Raw genomic sequence first — 20,969 nt, 5'->3', positions numbered from 1 at the left:
GGTAAGGTAAGGTAACCTATAAGATTAAAGTATTCTCCTTTTACTGAAGACCTTGAGAACTCTTTATAGTTAGTCAGCAACCTTTTATGTTTGGCTAAAATATGTTAATGACTGGTTAAGGCAATGTTATGGTTATAAATGAAAACTGGTATAAAATGTCAATAGCATTTTTCATTTTCACATAAATTTGATATATGTGCATAACATACATGCACCTCTCTGTACAAATACAGAATTCTGTGTTCATGTATGTGGATGTATGTATGTATGTACAATTTATGGTAATTTGAAAATAAAATGTAAATTAGTTAAAATTTTACCTGAATCATTCTCAAGAAACAGGAATTAAATGAGATTTATACAGTAATTACTAATGGAGAACTTTAAAAAATTTTTTTGAACAAAGACAATAGCATTGGAATAAGTGTGTAACCTTCCAAGGTACAATTTGAACACAGATGAAGAACTTTACAAACCATAAAGCACTATATAAATGTGAACTATTGCCATTATGATAAATAAAGGCTGAAGTGGAATATTTGAGAGTTAGATTTAAGGGTACTGACTTTAAGATTCTGTTTAATCCTGGGCAAATCACTTCACAGTGCCCCAGACAACTTTATAAACTTAAATTTCTGAGAAAATGACAAGTTTTATTGTTGGAAGGGATTTCTTTCATTATTATAGTGGAATTACAGATGTGAGCCAGAATTTTGAGCTGCAGTAAGCTAAGTCTACTGAATGTCCAAACAAAATTAGTTATCAATATGATAAGTCCTTAGAAGTTGAAGGTCACTGTACTGCCCAAGGAAGAATCAATCGACCTACATTGAAAATGTAAAAGGTCAAATCTTCCATACTGATCAGAGTGAGTCCAGCTTCCTAGTGATTTCTACACTTCCAGCCTGGGCAAGATAGGTAGCCCAATTATCATCACCATCATCTCTATAGCATTTGAAGGTTTAATAAAGCACTTTATTAAGATATGAAACAAATATCTCATTTGATCCTCACTATCACCATGAGACAATTTACAGATGGAGAAACTAAAGCAGACAAAGGTTAAATGACTTGCTTGAGTCACACACCTAAAAAGTATCTGATGTTAGACTAGACCTCAGGTCTTCCTGATTCCATGTCTAGCATTTTTCCCACTACATTCCTCAGGATGAAAAAGGAAGAGGAAAATGAAAAGAAATCATAGATCTGGTCAAATAATTATAAATTCTATTTTTAAAAAAAATACCATGTACTTTATAATCTCACTACATCTATATTTAAATCCATTTGCATACACATACATGCTATCAAATCAGGAAAATCTGAATTAAAATCCAGTTTCAATAATTCATTGGCTATATAATTCCAATTAAATCATTTAACTTCTGTTTACCCTAGTCTTCTCAACTGTAAGATGGGAATAATAATAGCGTCCACCACACAGAGTAGTTGTGAGGCTCAAATCAGATAATATTTGTTTTTTTTAAAAAAACTCAATATATATAGCACATGCAAATAGATGCTATGGAAAATGCTTATTTCCTTTCCTTCACTCTCATATCCAAGTTCTTTCTTACTTAGGGCCAAACTCTTGGATGACAGACTATCCAATATTTCAGAACCAGTTTCATTAAGTAGAGGAAAGCTTGCTATCAAGACCACACTTAAAATCTTATTAAATCAAATTTGTCAGAACTTTGCAGTCTTCTGGCATAACCTTTGAAGTTCAATTCATTGTCATAATGAACCGTGTGTGTGTGTGTCTGTGTGTGTGTGTGTGTGTGTGTGTGTGTAAGAAAAATGGGTCCTCAAAGAAAGACAGTATATTACCTTCAAGAAAAATCCTAACTGAACAAATATTTAATTAATGAAAACAGCTATGGGCACCTGTAGGCACGTCTACTTTGATCCTCACTGTCCTCAAGAAACTGGGGTCGCTGAGTTTGTAGTTCCAGATCCTCTTGTGAATGTTCTTGAATCAAACGAGTTGTCTAAAATTAAAAGATTTAGTTCAATATAAAGATAAAATCAGAAAGCAGGCCATTTGACTACCCATATATAATATTTACTATCTGTATTCCAGAGAGAGAATCATTTATTAATTCTGGATCTCAATTTTTTCATCTCTAAAAAGAGGCCCATAGGCTAGATTTATGTGAGTCTTTAAGAATAAACCTACATTCTTTTGAGGAAAAATTAATTCATCTATAAACAATTTTAAAAGTATGTAAATAAATCTGTGAAGTTACCATATTCTCACATAATTTTTAAGTTTATCTCTCTTACATGCCTCAAGCTGTATTATGACTGCACTCTGTAAGATTGATTTTTAACAATTTCTTGTCCCTCACCAGAACTGAAGAGAAGAAATTTGATACAAGAATGTTGCCTTAAAATCTGTCCGACAACATAGGACATAGATAAAAAAAAAACAAAAACCTTACAACTATTTTGGGTAATTCCAGAAATGGCAATATTGGCTGGCAGCATATAACTGATAAATGGGCTGCATACTTAAAAAAAAAAAAGTTAGCTTCTTTGCAATTTGGAACATCTTTCATACAACCTTAAGCTAGGCATTCACTTTTGTTTGGAAATTATTTTATTAAAGCATTACTCATTTTAACAAGTTTTTCATGGAGACTATTTCAAATCTTTTTCTTTTTTTCAAATTCAGATACCCAACTCTTTTCTTAAATACCTATATAATCTAATGTATGACTTTATTGAGAAGACCAAAACCATGTGACATAAATACCTTAAATTCCCCTCTTACCCTCTAAACTTTAAAACTTCTCTGATTTGATCTTTCTCTTTCCTCATCTCAAATGACTATCTCAATTTTTGCTATAGTAAACAGATTTAGTTCTGCTCCTGAATTTCAATCTTTTATACTAAACAGTTTCTTTTGGCCACTCCATTGAAGTTGATATCTCAAAAGTCATCAGTCAAACCCAGCTGCTTTTTATTCAGTTCCAATCTTTCATGTCTGCAGAAAAGCTATCATTATTGATCACTATTCCTCCCTTCTTGATAAACTCTTCACCATTGACACGTATCCTGTTTCTCTACTTCTTCAAAGCCTCCTTTTGTTAGCTGGCTATTTTCCTCTTCAATGTATAAGTCTTCTAAACTTATGCTCTTCTATTCCCTTAAGAGTGTAAGATAGAGAATGTAAAACATTTTCTCCGTTAATCTTCTCCATATAAAAAGTGATTCAATTATGACTTCTTCAGACTTTCCCAGTTTAGAATCCTCAACTGAGATAAAATTGCAGTTTTACATTCTCACAATGTCAATATCATCTTTGATTCCTTCTTTACATATAGTCTACTCCCAAAGTTTATCAATCTATGCAATAGTCTTCTTTCTATTCCCACTAATAACTTAATGTAGATTTATTAAGCCACATTTAAATTATTTCAATAGTTTCTGAATTAGTCTACCTATTGTTGGTTTTGCTCCCATTCAATTTTAACTCTTTACAATGTTTCCACAATAAGATTCTTTGTGCAAAATATCCCTATTGCAAAATGAGTAAAATCCTAACTACTGAGCCAGCATTAAAGCCTTTTAAATATGATTCCTGCCTATCTCTTTAACACTAAGTCATTTCATGTCCAGGTTAGCCTGATTAATATTTTTTGTCTTGGAACACATTCCAAACTTTTTAGGTTCTGTATTTTTGCTAATAATTCTCCATCCTGAGAATGCCTTAAACCACCCCCATCGCTACTCCTATTCTTCCTATCCTTAAAACTCCAGCTCAAATATAATTTCCTGAAAATTTCAAAGAATCATGAAGTACATAAATGAACTCAGTGAAAATCTAGTTTAAACCATTCCTAAAAATGAATCTCTTCTATAATATACCTGACAAATCATATAGTCCACATTTCAAGATCTCCAATCAAGAAAAAAATCCATTAAGAAGTCCATTTAACTTTTAAATCGCCCTACTAAGAAGCTTTAAAAAAAAAAAAAAAAAAAAACTTGATAATATGTAACTTCCATCCATAGTTCCTAATTCTCCCCTTCAGGTCATCTCTCCCTCCACCTGTTTTTGGCATCCTGAAGCTAAGAATGTTTTTTACAGTTTTAACTAAGTTTTATTTTAAAATGGGTTGATTTTAGGGAAAGGAGCTAAGTCAAGGGAGAAAAATCTAACTCCTTCTCTGAATGACACTACTTCCAAATGATTGCAAACACAAAATTGGTTCAAATTTTAGAGATCCTCTATTAATTCCTTCATTTTACAGGTAAGAAATCGAAGACCTAAAGGGTTTGTGTAAGTTGCCCAAGTTCAGAGCTGGCTTTTGACCCAATATTTTGACTCCAACACAAGATTTTTCCAATACAGGATCATGCTGCCACTTGAAAAAAGCTATCAATATCCATCTTTCCTCTGCTTAGCCATATGCCCAAAAGACAAGGAAAAAGCTGTTCTTTTACCAAACAATCCCCAATTACTTCAAATGATCTTTAAGTGGCTTGGATTCAAGATTCTTCACCATCCTAGCTGCATTCTTTTGGATGCTTATAATCTTAACAAATTCCTTCCTCAAATTGGGTGGTTAGAACTGAATGCAAAACTCCAAAAAAAGTTGGACCTGGACAGGTTTATCATTTCTTTGTATCTAGACACTACGTATGCCTTTTAAGCTTACAGTGTTTCACGAATTTTTTTGACTCCAGGGCACATGTGACTTTTTTGGTTGGTTGATGCCCTTTGTCCAAAAGGACATCACTATATCATACTGTTTCCGACTATGGCTGACCAGACCAATGTGAGCTGAAAATGCTCTGCCATAGATCAGACACAAATAGTCCATATGAACATTAGAAGTGGATTCTCTAACTTCATGCATCTTATGTTTCTCCCTCACTTCAGTTCTATTTTGTTCATTACAGCACAACACCTTCTCTGATGGGGGCACATCATGCTGGGTGGTCCTGTGCTAGTGTCTCCCATGTCATACAATCAATTCTAAAGTTATTAAAAGAGACCTTGAGACTGTTATTGTATCACTTTTGCTCACCACCTCATGAATGCTTATCCTGTATGAGTTCTCCATAAAATAGTCTTTTTGGCAAGCATACATTTGGCATTGGAACAGTATGGCCAGCACTCTGTAGAGTTGTGCTCTCCGAAGCAGAGTTTGATGAATGTTTGGCAGAGTTTGGCAGTTTGAGAAAGGAACACAGTATCTGGTATTTTATCCTGCCTACTAAAAGGACTTTTTGAGAGTTTGCAGTTCTCTAAAATTTTCAGATATTTTTCTGACAAACTTCTAACATGCCTTTATCTTTTACAACTAATTCTGTTAAGTACCCAAGTTTTAAGACTTTAGTCTTACTAAAATTATTACAAGCCTTGCTAGCTTACATTTAATTTAGCCTTACTAAAATTTCATCTTTGTAAATGTTTTTGAATGAAACTTACTTCACTATCACATCCCTTTATTTCTTCAATTTTTCCAAAGAATAGCATAAGATATTTTATGAAATTCTTTCCTTAACACCAAGGTAAATTATAAAACTTCTTTGATCTATCAGCTTAGTAAATGAGTTTCAAAAAGAAAATAACGTTAATTGGATGTGATTTAATGATGACATTGTGTTAGTTCTTTGAGATCACTATCTTTTACTAGATATTAATGTTATTTTTATTAATACATTCTAGTTTATTATAGGAACTTGCCAATAGTCAAACTCAAGCCCAATGGCTTGGAATGCTATTTCCCTTCTGATCCATTTTTAAAATATTGGTTATTTGTTCTTAATCCCACAGTTCTCCTTTTTTCCCTAGATCCTTATTTAGTTAATACATACAAATCAAATTATATGGCATAATATGGAAGTAGGGTAGAAAAGAAAAAATGGAAGATATGATCAATGAGAAAGATGTCAGGTCAGGTATATCCTTCTCTGCATTCCTCCTTCACACCTCAACTAAGCTAGATGTTCTCATTATCTTAAAATTTTCTTTTAATATTCTAAAGCATCACCATCTTTATTTTTTTGCTTCTATGCTTGTGCTGTAAAAACACATTTAAAATTTTCTGTAAAAGAAAATCATGCAATTCTGCCAATGATTATGTTAGAAAAACAGGTTCTGCTGAAATACTTTCTTAATATCCTAAGACTTTTATTCCTTATGGCAAAAAACACACAAAAGTCTTCTTCAGAATATAACACATGGTGATTTCTGTTACTTTCTCATTTTATCTGTGTAAAGATGAACAATTCTATTATTTTGCATTTTGGAAAGTCTGGTATTGTTAGCAGTAGTGCTGCAAGGCAGACAATAGTAATATGCCAGGTAATCAATCCTATAAAAAAACTTTACACTATCTCTGGAAGTACACTTAATATTTCTATGGAACCATGTCATGCTTATCCCCCCATCAGACAAGTAAGGTAGATACCCTTGCTCTCCTCTTCTGTACATTTATTTTAAAAAATCAAGTTGTGTCATGAGTATATATAAAGTGCTTATATAAAGCACTTCATACAAGTATCCTTTTTTCTTCATCCTTAGAAATGTTTCTTTGGATCTTCAGATTTAACTTAAGAGCTTTCTAGCCCTCTTAAGCTGATTTTCATTAAAGAATTTCAGGCTGTGAAATCATACCTATCCTTTCCTTTTAATATTCTGAAATCTATGTTCCATATATCTAGGATGAGTTTTAGACTATGCCAAGAACTTCTCTTCTCTTTTGCAAAATCTTAGATGAAGTGTTCCTTTTCAACTAAAATTCCCAATATTTCTATCCAGTTTCTCCTGATTTAAGAGTATTAGATTCAGAAGAGAATTTCCACTTTTTAGTTCCTCCACTTTTGAAGAATGAAATCATTATTAATGCAAGACGATAAATTGTTACACTACTGTGCTTCTGGCATAGGGAAAAGAGCTCCAGCAGGTATCTGAATATCTAAAATCTCTCATCATTACCAACTCATGCCTTGAATACCTAGTTTGCATTCTATTTCCTGGTTCTAATTTATCTCTTCATTCTGTCCAGGTGGTATGCAATATAGTATAACTATAGTGGCTTCCCTTTTTGCTTCTTTGATTTCTATCTAAATACAATTTCCAAATGCTCTCCTTCATTCCAAGATGTCCCCACCTGGAAATAATATTTCCTTCCATGGATCTTGAAAAGGACTATATATGTTTTAGTTTAATCTTCAAAACATTTATTAAACATCAATGGTAAAAGTATCTTTCTAAGTTCTGGGAGATATAAAGTGGTTGTTGCTATTAAGTCATTTTTCACTTGTGCCCTATTTTTTGCAAACCCATTTAAGGTTTTATTAGCAAAGATACCAGAGTAGTTTGACATTTCCTTCTCTAATTCATTTTACAGATGATGAAACAGAGACAAACAGGGTAAAAATACCTTCAGGGTCACATGGCTAATAAATGCCTGAGACTGGATCTGAACATAGATGCTCTGATACAAAGTTGATAGTCACTACTCTCAAAGAGTTACAATAAAAAGTAGGTGTCATATGATTTATTTTCTTTCAGATAGCTCTGCTAAGAATTTTTTCCTTTAGCATTAATTAAACATGATTTACTTGCTACTCTTATTGCTTCATTTCTTCTATGGTCAAAAAAAAAAAAAAGAAAGAAAGAAAAGTCATTGAATTTTCAGATGATAATCCCTGAATACCTGAAAATAGCTATGATGCCCTGTATCCTCTCTTCTTTGGATTTAAGTTCCTTCAAATAATCTTTCTATGTCCTTAAAATCAGTGCTCTTCACCATTCTGGTTGCCCTTCTCTAGATAGTCTCCAGTTTAATGTCCTTTCTAATCTTTGGCCCCCAGAACTCACCATAATATTAGTCTGAGTAGGGCAGAGTATATCATGGCTTTCATTTCATTGTAGGAGGGTTATGCTTCTTTTAATGCAGCCCAAGATTACATCATTTTGGGGGGAAGGGGGATTATCATATTAGACATTTGAATCTGAAGATTACATACTCCCCCCATCATCCCTCCCATCTTTTTCAGGAAAATCATTTCTCCTTTATAATTTCTTGCATTTATGAAATCAGTTTTTTAAAGCCTAGTAAAAATCTTTAGATTTATTCCCATTTTGTTTTAATCTGATTCAGCACAATGTTCTAGATATTAAGTTTTTTTTTGGCTTCTGTGTGTTCTTCCCATTTCATTCTTCCCAATTCAGTGTCATCTGAAAATGTGATAGCTGTTCATCTATGTCTTTGTCCAAAATTGATAACAAATGTTCAACAACATAAGACCATGTACATACAGATCCCTGGAGCAATCCAAGTTCAGGAGAAGTGTAAAGGGCTGAAACTCTGAATAGGTGCGCTTGAATCAGACAACTGAGCACTTAAGGCCAATTACCTATTTGATAATAACTCTATTAGTATGTTTGGAATTTCTCTTCTCACAGTTAATGCTAGTTCAATGCTTGGGGTTAGAAAAATCGTAAGAAGGGAGTGAGAAAAGCCAGAGTCACTTTAAAAGAGGACAAGGAGAAGGGAGGTCGGTGGAGAGCATGTGGCAGTACTGTTGATCTTCACTTCTCCCCCTAAAAAACAAGGACTTTTGCTTATCCTGACTCCAGCTGATTCTGAGGCCTCCAGGGAGCTAGCTCGGAACTTACAGAGAAGAGATAAGAAAATCAATATGATAAAGACATATTGAATATGAAATATCATTCAATGCCTACAATTTATTGACTGCCTTTTCCTTAACTACAGAAAATGGCTCCAAGTATAATATTGTGGATTTTATGATATATCTATCTATCTATCTATCTATCTATCTATATACCCATCCTGAAGTATTCATATGATAAATCCATTGCTTTTAGATGATTGCTCAATCAATAAACATTTATTAAGTAGCACATGTGAGATAAATGCTAAATGTTGAGTGCTGAGGCATACCTCTATTACAACTTCATTATCTGTCATTTCCATAAGTGTAAAATAGAAAAAGAGATAATAAGTAACTGTAAAATAAAAAGGCAGAAATATGTATCTCCAAGGAAATCTTCAAAAATTACTAACTGTATTTCATTCTTATTGTTGATAAAGATCTCCCCACAAGAATTCATACATTGTACATCTCACCACAATATAAAGATCTTGAAATTAACTTTAAATAGATGGTACCACATATACTTAAAGAGGTGAAATATCTCCCAGGTTCCAAGGGAAAATAAACTAAAGAAAAAAATTACTACATTTTGGTAGTTACACAAAAGATAATGACAAGCTTATTTCTTCAATGTGTTTCTCTTACTAATTCTATTATACTTTCTTTAGAATATCTACTAAAAGCAAGATATATTTCTGGTGTCTAATACCTAGAGTATATAACATATAGCATGATATGATGGACAGAACATTTGGCTTGGAAATTAGAAAGACCTAGGTTCAAAACTCATCACAGAATTTTACAAACTATTTGATTCACTTACTGCAACCTCAGTTTCCTCATGTGTAGAGTGATTAGTACAGAGGTCCTTTCAAGGACTAGATCTAAAACCTATTTTAAAAGTTGCCAAACCTAGTTTTTAAATAAGAAGTGACTGCAATATTAAAGTACTGACACATATAAGGGAAAATCAAAATGATTTAATGAAAAATTAAGACAAACAGGAAAGCTTTTATAATGTAAACATTTTTAAAATTTCACAAGTGATACAATCATATTTTTAGCAGTAAGACGTCTATGCTTAATTTTTTTTCTATAGCCTTGTATGAATGATTACTAAGAAAAAGATAATCTATCAATATGGAAAATGAAATAGATCTCTTTGATTAACCATAAATCATTTTTCAATAAATACTCACTACATTAATAGTGTCTGTATTAGGAACTTGAAGCAGGTTCTGTTGATGGAAACTGGTTGAAAGAGCCTGAGATTCTAGTGTGCTGGAATCTTGTAGTTGCTGAACAGGTGGAAACTGATTCTGATTATATGTATCAGTCACAGCAAAACCTGTAATAGATTAAAAAAGAGGTGGTCCAAAAAAATCTCCCCAATCCTTAGTTTCAAAATTCATAAAATAATCCTTAACTCTGTCTGTGGATGTCTGTATAAGGTTTTTATATATAAAAATAAGGCTTTTAAAAGAAAAGCCAAGTCTAATTTTCTAAATTGGACTCAGAATTAGATATCATTAATTTAGGGAAAACAATATCATGGGATAATTCTATATTTACAATATAACAAATCAAAATATTTTGATTGTATAAGCTCAAAATTTACATTTTACAGATTCCTAAAACTAAAATAGGGAACTGTTGGGAACTTGCTATCCTGAACAGGGGCTACTTGCAAAGTAGAGAATTAAAGTTAAGGGACCCAATACTATATATTATTAGAGTATTAGCTTTGTACCTAATCAGGAGAAATAGAAATTTCACAGGAATATTGATATACTAGAAGACATTCAGCAGAAATGGACAGATTGAGCAGAAAAAGGACAAATGAGACTGTAGGGAATGAGTCAGTAACTCAATAATGAAAATCAAGGTTCATTAATGAAGCCTTCTAAGCTAAGGAAGATAATTACAGATAAAATAAAAAAGCTAATGAAGCAGAAGATATCCTAGAAAAGAAACATGAAACTGATGATGGGGATCTTACATACCCAGATTTAATATTACAAAGTGATTATTATCAAAGCTGTCTAGTACTGGGCAAACAGTACGAGAAATCAATAAAATAAAATATAATACATATATATGCAAACCATTATACTTGACAATCTTAAAAATAAAAATTAGGGAATTGATATGGGTAAGAAAGGAATTTGGACCTACATCCTTTGTCACAAACATCATTAAATTCCACAGGGAAGAGAATATAGGAAAAAAAAATTAATGGAATAAAATATTTAACTTGTTGATGAAAAGGAAATTTTTTTTTCAACAACTGTAAAGAATAATTTGGGATATCAAGAACTATGTTAAAATTTTTAAAAACTACAATTAAAATAAATAATTAAAAGAGAAATAATAGATCGGGGAAAATATGGCAAACACAAAAAAAGATAAACATCATTGATATATCAGAATAATTTAAAAGTGGCAATGTTAACTCCTAATCTACAATAGATTGATGGTCAAGGATATGAAGAGACAATTTTCAGAAGAAATACAAATTTTTAAAAGTATCTAAGAATTCTTATCTTCAATAATGTCCAAAGAGATACAAATTAAAACAGCAAGTTGATGGCAGGAGTGTGGAGAAACTGGACCACTGGTATAAATGCCAGGAGGCAGAATCACTTTAGATAATATCAAAGGCAGTAAATGATGAAGAAAAAGTTTGCTCTTTTTATCCAATAATTCTACCGTTAGGAATAAATCCTGAAAACTTACAAAGTTATTTCAAATAAGTCTTATGTTCACAGCTGCTCAGCGAAATAGCTGAGAGAATTGAGAAAAATTGAGAAAAAAACCCAAAAAAACAGAAAATACCACTATGTTCCCCACCTTCCCAAAAAAGGGAGGAAAAAACCCAAACTAAATGTCCAATAAAATGGAAATTTGATCAAATTCTATAAAGCAATAAAGATCAACATGTGATAGTAAGAATAATGAATTTCAAGTTAAGAAAACCAGGACTTAAACACCACTTACTATCTATTTGAGCAAATCACTTCATTTTTTTCAACTATAAAATAAGGGAGTTGAATCAAATTGATTTCCAAAATTTCTTCCAGCTTTAGAAACTATATAATCCTAGAATACAAAAACATCTGGGATGACCTTAATGAAATAATGTAATGCTAAAAAGCAGAATCACAAGAAGGCAAAGAAAACTATTATAAGATGAAGGAAAATAAATAAAAATGAGTAGAAAAAGAATCCAGCCTTGTGGGAAAAAAATCTTCTAATCAGATTAAAGCAACTCTTTGAGTTACTCACATAGATAAGCCTTGCAAAGCTGATTAAAATAGAAAATGATAAATGTTAAAAGCTGTGGGAAAATAAGCACATTAATATGTGGCTAATGAAACTATTAAATGGTATCATCATTGTAGAAAGCAATTTGATACTATGCCCTAAAAGTTTATAATAAACTGTCCATATACATTGACCCAGACACAATCACTGCTAGATGTAAATCCCAAAAGGTCAAAGAATGAACAAGAGGATCCAATATTTACAAAAATGTTTATGTCAGCCCTTTATGGGAGTGGCTGAAAAAATTATGGCATATGAAAATAATTGGATATTATTCTGCCAGAAGAAATGCAAAAGGGACACTTTTCAGAGAAACCCTGTAAGACTTGTATAAACTGATACAAAATCAAGTGAGAAGAATCAGGAGAGCAATTTATTGTAAAAACTAACAATGCTAAAGAAAAACTAACTATGCTTTCAATTATAATACAGTTTGCTATGCAATATCTGCTTCTTCTCTAATAATAATCTCATCAAAGATATTTTCAATGCACAGGTAAATTATTCTTACAAAACAGAGAGAGAAAAAAATACGGAATAGTAATTGATGATCCACCACTTTTGGAACAGTATGAATAATAACTAATCTTTTTTCTTAAGGATTAGTCTTTCAATTTCCTCATGACTGTACAACTTTCAATACTGGTATCTACTTGGTTTAATACTACTTTTCATTTATCATCATATGCAAGATTGTGATATAAGAGTCCAAGCAAGGTAGCTCTATCATATTGGGGGTGGGAGGGGAGTGGTGTTATAGAGAAAAACTTATTTATAAAAATTTGTGACTATCTTAGATACTTTTCTCTTTTTTTTCCATTTTTTATTTTACTGTCTTCTGGGAAAAGAAAGGATTAAAAAAAAAAAAGGAACAGAAACTATTAAGCCCTTTATAAAAATTATGTAATTATGCAACCTGGGAGGTTGGTACTATTATTATTACCATTTTACAGTAAAGGAAACTGGTGGTGGAGGGTGGGGAGGCGAAAGATGTGTAGTGACTTGCTTGGGGTCACTTAACTAAGTAACAACTGGAGGGCACTTGAAATCAGGTCTTCCTGACTCCAGCTCTGTCCTCTATTTACTGCCTTACCTAGCAGGATGCCTCAAAATGCTTTTCCTTTCTTGGGCCTCTTGCAACACTTTCTTCAAATTATTTCCATTCTCTATTAATTTTCTTTGCTTTGATATTGTGATATTGCTTGTAATGTTCATCTCCTTAAAATCTTATAGAGATACTTATATAATAAACAAATGTTTTTCTTGACTGCCACATCAGTCTACCTAGCACATCAGTGAAATGTGTTTGGTTCTTTAGTTACCATTTGTTACTGCCATATTACTATTTGTTATGGCAATTAACTTATGTCAGTTGAACTTCTATGCAAAACTATGATAATCTATATCTATGTCCTTCCATGTACATCCCATTTTTATAACGAATAATTTGAATCAAGATAGATATTAATTGTATACTATATTTTTGAATTATTATTCTTTTTTGTAGTTTGATACTGAAATCACTGTTTTGCCAAATTAGTGATCTAATCTTATACAAAAGGCTAATTGAAGAATGACTCATATCAGTAACAAATTGATTCTTGTTTGCTACTATTTAATAAAGCTGATCTTTTATGATATCATCTGTTGTTCTCTACATCCAAAATGTTATAATTCTTTCCTCAAAGGAAAAAAGTCTATTACTTTGGCACAGTTTATAAGCCTCTGTTCTCTCTCACTTCTCATTGCTGGATTAGATCTTTGGCTTCCTATCTTACCAATACACCAAAAAAGTTCTCTATAATATTACCATTGATCTCTTGGATTGCTTAATCTATTGGCTTTCCATTCTCATTCTCCTAGACCTCCCCTTACCCTATGATGCTCATGATCACTCATCTCCAGGTATACTCTAGGTTTTTGGAACATCATTCTCTCTGGATCTTTTCCTTCTCATCTGACCACTCCTATCTCCTTTGTTGGATCTTCCCACAGATCACTGTCTCTAATAAATGGTATCCTCAAGATTCAGTTGTAGCCTCTTCTAAACTCCCTTCACTTAGTGACCTCATTAGTTGTCAGGGATTGAATTATAAACTAGGCTATTGATTCTCAAATTTACCAATCCTGCCCAAATCTCCCTTCAACTTGCCTTTCAAACTGGAGGTATAGTGTAGATATCTAATGCTCAGTATCGCCAAAGCAGAACTCATTACCTTTCCCTTTATAGTCATTCACACTTTCCTATCTTCCCTATTACTGTAGAGACAATACCATCCTTCTAGTCCTTCCCAGAAATTATCCTGGACTCTTCAAAAATTCTCACTCCTTATACCAAAGCTTTTGCCAAGGCTTATTAACTTTTTGCAACACTTCTCAAACATGACCCTTTCTCTCCTCTGATATTGCTGCCATTCTAATACAGGCCCTCATCATCTGATGCTGGGTCTTAAAGTCTTTCCCCACTCCAATCCAATCCATTATAAAAATGATTTTCCCAAACTGCAGGGCTGAGCATGTTAATCACTCCCCTCCACCTCTCTACACTGTAAAACTTCAGTTGTTCCCTATTACTCCCAGGAATAAATATAAAAACGCTACTTGGCATTTAAATCCCTTCATTACCTTGTCCCCTCTCAAGTCTTTTTATACCCACTTCTCACCACATATTCTCTGGTCCAATAACACTGGCTCCTGACTAAAAAAATAATACTCTTTCTAAACTCCAAGTATTTTCTTTGATGAATCCTTCTCCCCCATTCCTGCAATATTCTTCTGCTGCTCTGCCTACTGACCTCCTTGTCTTTTAGTCCCAACTAAAATTTCACTTTCTATAGAAAATCTTCTTTATCCCCCCTTCTACTTTCCATGCTTTCTCTCTTTTAATTATTTTCTATTTATCCCATATATAATTTGATATATATATTTGTGTGCATGTTCTCTCTCATCAAACTAAGTTTCTTAAGGGGAAGGACAGCTTTCCTCTCTTTTTATATCCCTAGTACTTAACATACTGCCTGGCACATGGTGGGCAGAGAAAATATTTACTGAATTATTTTTGCTAAAATTTCAACTTGGCATTGAAATCACCAATTATCAAAATATATGCTTATTTAAATACACTGAGAGATCTTAGCAAAGTTCTTTGAATTTCAACATATTTTTCTTCTCTTCCAAAGAAGTTGGTACATAAGCTATAAGTAATCACAGTGGTATTGGGCTTAAGTACTGTAATAATGGACAACCAGATGTTCTCTGAAAGATACTTCACATTCGGCAGGAACGCGCATACACACATGCGCGCACACACACACATATACCCCCCCACCCACACACACATATCAATCCATTTCTCAATTTGACTCCCTAACAAGAATCTGTGAATCAATTTTCAATTTAGTTGCAACTCTTTATCTTTTTTCTCATTTAATTTATACCAAGAATGTCAATATTGAGAGGATTAAGTTCCTCTAAGAATATGGATAGTGTACCTGTTACTCAATGGATAAAGGTCTAACATTTAGAGTACCAATAGCTAAATTAAAGTTCAAACAATCTAAAAACTCTGTGATTCTTAGTATTCTCAGCCCATTTTCTTCCACTCTGCCACTATCACTGTAGAGGCAGAAGGGGGACATATAATATTGGTGTCCACTATGTATTTTGATCTCATAAAATGCTATGGCATTTATCAGCAAGCAGTGAACCTAGATGTGATAAGTCTGTCTCTATGTCTCTTTCTCTGTCTGTCTCTTCTCCTCTGCTAAACTGGTTCTCAGAAACCAGATTCTATCTGATGCTAAGAACAAACATGAATCCTTTTGAATATGTCATAATCTGAAGCCTTTTTAGCATGTCATAATCTGCCTGTACTCTGCAGGCATACCTTTCCAAATTCCAAGGTCAAGATCCATGTCATCATGAAGACAGAGTAGGCCTTTGGGGAAGGCAAGAAAATCAATTTAAATGTAGAGATTATTAAGCAAATAAAATTATCTTTATTAATGTTTGATGCTAAATTTCTAATGAAACATTTAATTTAGATCATCTTTCTTTTCCTGTTAGCTTTATATTTTTGTTTTCTTAAAAGGCTAACAAGAAGCACTGGAACTACATAAGACTCCATGGAGTAAAGATCAAAATATTAAATATAAAGAAATATGGATAGTTTTTGCTAATCTTTTTTCCTCTCTGTTAGTCTCTGTTACAAGGGTTAAACTCTGGGAGAGTGTGAAAGATGGGCAAGACTGAGAAATATAGCTGATTTATAAAAACAAAAGATAGCAACAAAATTTAGAAACAGTAATATTCACACAATAAGGCAGTGTGATCTTGAAGATTAATTTTTAGCAGCATTTCCCACTTGGGGGTAAAGTTTAATAACAAACAATACTTCTCCATATCTATACAAAGCTTTAGAGTTAAGATTATTCTCTTAACAGTCCTGTGAAGAAGATGGTTTGGCTCATTATTATTCCTTTTTTATTAATAAGGAAAACTGAAGCTTAAAGAGGGTAAGTCATTTGCTTAAGGCCTTCAATGCTAATTATTGTCAGAACTAAGACTCAGCTTTTGACTTTGAGACTGTTTCCATTATATTTTCACTCTTATCAATAAGTTCAATAAAATAGAGAGCAATGTTATGTGCATCATATAATATTAACTAGTACAGAGATGCTCTTTACAACATAAGATCCAGTAGGAACCTGTAATGGATAATAAAAATGTAATACTATTTTGCTATTTTGCTATATCCATCTAATTATATTTTACCAAGTCCCTATTTAGATCCTAATGAGTATTACCTGGCCCATTAGAAATCCTAAAAACTACCACTATAAAATGACTACTAGTCTATTGTTTGAGGAATGAGAAAACTACAAAGTGGGATTCTCCATCCTAGAATTAACTAATCAATCAACAAGAACTTATTAAGTTCTTAGTATGTGCCATTCACTGTTAAATACCAGAAATACAAACTCAGAAGTAAAGGTATACCTATCCTCAGAATTTATAGCAACATGGGAAACAACATGCTAAGAGATAAGAAAATTTAAAATAGATGCAAAAAAAATACAAAATGCTGGGGGTGGGGATCAGGAAAGGACTTTTAAAAGAATGGACAACAATTTGTATAAGGTATGGCAATAGGAAATGGAATATCATGTATGAAAAAGAACAAATTCAGTTCTACTGGAGCAGACAGTATCTAATAGCAAAGAAGCATAAAATCACCCTGTCAAAAATAAGCAGGAGCCAGAGCATGAAAAACTTTTAATTACAGAGAAATTTGTAATTCATCTTATAATAGAGATCCATTGAATCATACTAAGGAGAGAAGTGACACAGTCTGATGTAATGCAAACAAAAACATTCTGAATGTTATTACATTACAAAATGAAGCAAAGTTTAAAACAAATATCAAGAATTATGGTAAAATTAAATTCTGAAAAATCTATATTTTTTTTTTTAGAAGATTCTTTTAATCTATACACACTGACCTTGAGATAATCCTGTTGATTCAAAAGACTGCTGTGGGATAGTTTGCTGTTCAAACTGATTGATGTTATCCTGGAGACTATGATCAGAAGTCACAAACCTATCTAAAGCCAAGAACATATATACAAAGAAAAATTTAATGACCTAGGAGAATAGAACAGATTGAAACATAAGGATAGTTTTAATATTAAATCTTAAAACTAAAACTTCTTAAATCTCAAAAAAATAGATTCAAAAACCCTTTCATCTCACTTAAAAGCCTGTTCAAAGCAGTACTTCTTCAAATTTAAAAATGAGCTGAGGAAATTTTAATATTCCTAAAGCCTCCTCAACAAAATTCATAATCACTTAAAAGATATACTAATATGATAATAAAACAACACATGAATATGTAATTACATCTAATATGTATATGAACAAGTATCTTGGACAGACACTGCCGAGAGATAATGAGTTAGGCCCACACTGAGAAAGTAGGAAGAGAAGTGCCTTTCAGAAATCTAAGTGATGCTCTAAACAGGCTCAAATTGCTGAATACTATAGAATTGAATCATTTTTAACACTGTGTTTTTTCATGTTTGTTAAAATATCATTTCTTTTATTCTTTACAGTGTTATATGGTACCCAAGATGTCCAATATCTATTGATTTTCTCAAAGAAAATATTCATGATACAAGATAGATGTTAATTATCTAAAAAATTTTGGCCCTTTGCATTCCTTATTTCTGAGCCATGCTTTCCCACACTTTTTTTCGATCTTAACATTATTTTTCCAGAACTAAACCAAGTTTTAGTATAGGTTGATTTAAAAGGGAAGGCAGGCCTGTTATATTTATTTCCTACTTTCCTCTTCAAGAACCAATGCTGTTGCAATTAGGTGTAATTATTATCATGGTAGTTTTTGTTTTTGTTACAAATGCTTTTTATTATTAGTGCTTTTGGTTTGATGATAAACCTGTTTCACCAACTCCTTTCTTTGCCTCTTCAATATGTTGCTATGGAGATAGCCCTCTATTTAAAAAGGAATTCTTGTGATGAATTCCAAATTTACATATCCAGCTCTATTCCACAAATAACTCCCTCCAAATATAATCTCATTGATCAACTATTACTATCACAGCAATATGACAAATTCAACGTGTATAAAAAAGAATTAATTTTTTTCTCCAAAAACCATCTCTTTTTCTGGCTTCCTTATTTCTTCTGAAGAAGCCAACAGGAGTTATCCTTGATTCATTCTTCCACACTCCCTCCACTGACATATTTAGTCAGATGCCAAATATAATTGATTTTCTCAATAAAACAATTTCTTTTCTTCAACTTTTCTTTATTCAGTCACCAGCAAGCTTTAAGCCTTCAATATCTCTCGCCACAACTATGGGAAAAGTCATCTAATTTGTTTTCTTGCCACCAGTCTTTCCTCTTTCCAATATATTTTTTAAATTGTTGTCAATGTAATAATTCTTAAAGCGCATGACTGACCATGTCATTCCCCTGACCAAAATTAGCCAACTTCTTGTTTTTTTTTACATAACATTCCCTCTCTCACAATTTATTTGTACATACTCTCTCATATCTGATGAATATATTATCTTCGTTCTTCTAATAATTTTTCTGAGAGTTCCTTCCTTCTTTCAAGGGTCAATTCACACGTCATTTCCTATAGCTCTAGCTGAACATTTTTTGTTAATCTTTGGTGCTAGGGCAAACTTACTAGATGGTAGAAGGGAGAAATATCTTTTAAAGTGACAGGAAAACAAAAGGCATAATAAGTCCAAAAAATCATGGGGTGAAGAAAGTATAAACATTATCTTTTTTTTAAAGTTCCAAAATAAGTTGTCAGCAGAATTCTACTGATACTTTTTCTTAAAAACATTATCAGGGATACACATAATCTAAAAAGGAATCAAAATATAGAAGGTGGAAAACCTCTCATAGCAATTATATGATACATCCAGCTAAATACTTTGTCAGGAAACTCAGTTCCTGAAAATAACATTCTATAAGCCAATCAATTCAACAGATATTTATAGAGCAGCAGTATATCTAGTACTATACTAGGCAATATGAGTATAAAAAGAAACTATAAATACAATCCTCATCCCAAAAGTTTATATGCTCACTGAGAAAACAAATGGAGTAAGTAGTGTTAGTTTTCTATTTATACATAAATTTTTATTTTTGTTTAAAGAGTCGATTTTTAGAGATTTGGCCAGAATTTAGGGGAGAATTATAGTTAACACACAGTTACACAATAACTGTGTAAGAATGGCTATAAGTGACTGGAGAAAAATGCACATTAATATATAATTAAAATAAGAAGTAAAAGATGCTGCTAAGATATTACAAAAATGAACTATTCAGTGCATATGAGAGCAGTCTAAGACAACTTCATCATTCCATGTACAATAAAAATAAATTTTTAACATTAAGAAAATTACCTTCATCAGGCTCCAAAGATTGGTCTGCCAACTGTTGTCCAAGGCCTGCTTCTTCTGGACCTACTACATGTTGCTGGTCCAGTTCTAAAATGGCTTCATGATCAGTAGTGACAGTTTCACTTTGCTGAAGTTCATCACTTTCAACTTCCACTTGCATCTGAGTAGAAACATGAATGGTCTGCTGATCTACTGTGTTATCATCTATAGAAGCAGCTTGTTGGTGCTGTTGTAACTGTTGAGCAAGCTCATATCTTAAAAAAAAATAAAATAAAATTCAATTGTCAGAAGTTGCTAATAATTATCTCTAAAATAACATTTAGAAAATTTTATTTTATGAACTAAAATAACATTTTATTTTTATCTTCCTCTTCTGCTGACCTTCTCTTTTCCTCTTCATAAAGTATGCCTTATTATAACATTAGTAAAATAATGATAAAAAAAGAACAGCTTTTGAGGTATAACTGAGATTTAACTCTAACTTTGCAACTTACTATCTGTGATTTGTTCAAATTTGTTTAATATTTCCGGCCTCAGTTTTTGAACTGTAAAATGACAGAAGACTATACAATAATTGCAACTTGAAATCCTTTGGTTTTATGATTATTTATTATTTTTGAAGGGAAGTTTATCTCACTTTAAAAATTTCTTTCTGGTTGAAAAAAACAAGATTTGGTACCGTTATTTAAGGAAAAAAAAAAAAAAAAAAGATCTGTAGAACAGATTAAATATCCATCATAAAGAAGTGCCTGAGGAGGGAAACAAACAAGCATTTATTAATTGCCTACTACATGCCAGGCACCATGCTAAGTGCTTAACATATATTATCTCATTTGATCCTCACAAAAATTCTGTAAAGCAAATGGTGTTTTGATTCTCACTTGATTGCTTAGGAAACTGAGACACACGAAAGTTTAAATGACTTACAATAACTAATGTTGAATTTGAACTAAGGCCAAGATCTTTATCCACTGAGTTACTTAGCCGCTTCAATGAACAAAATAGCACAGTGTTCAACTAAACACAAAGACAGAAACTACTGGGTTAAGCTTTCACAATTCAAGG

The 20,969-nt window shown here is 32.3% G+C and overlaps 1 protein-coding gene across 1 annotated transcript in view; it reads right to left on the bottom strand.

The window, feature by feature from the left end:
• The window catches only part of ZNF236 (zinc finger protein 236), a 208,242-nt gene that overhangs the window by 73,387 nt on the left and 113,886 nt on the right, over positions 1–20,969 (bottom strand). The window contains 4 exon segments of the mRNA XM_051970545.1: positions 1,888–1,991; positions 9,843–9,991; positions 17,469–17,570; positions 19,908–20,158. Coding sequence (XP_051826505.1) covers positions 1,888–1,991; positions 9,843–9,991; positions 17,469–17,570; positions 19,908–20,158 — 606 coding nt within the window.

The sequence above is a fragment of the Antechinus flavipes genome, chromosome 1 (genome assembly GCF_016432865.1).
Source record: "Antechinus flavipes isolate AdamAnt ecotype Samford, QLD, Australia chromosome 1, AdamAnt_v2, whole genome shotgun sequence".
Taxonomy (NCBI): domain Eukaryota; kingdom Metazoa; phylum Chordata; class Mammalia; order Dasyuromorphia; family Dasyuridae; genus Antechinus; species Antechinus flavipes.
The sequence above is the reverse complement of the archived record's forward strand: the minus strand, read 5'-3'. Positions and strand labels throughout refer to the sequence as shown.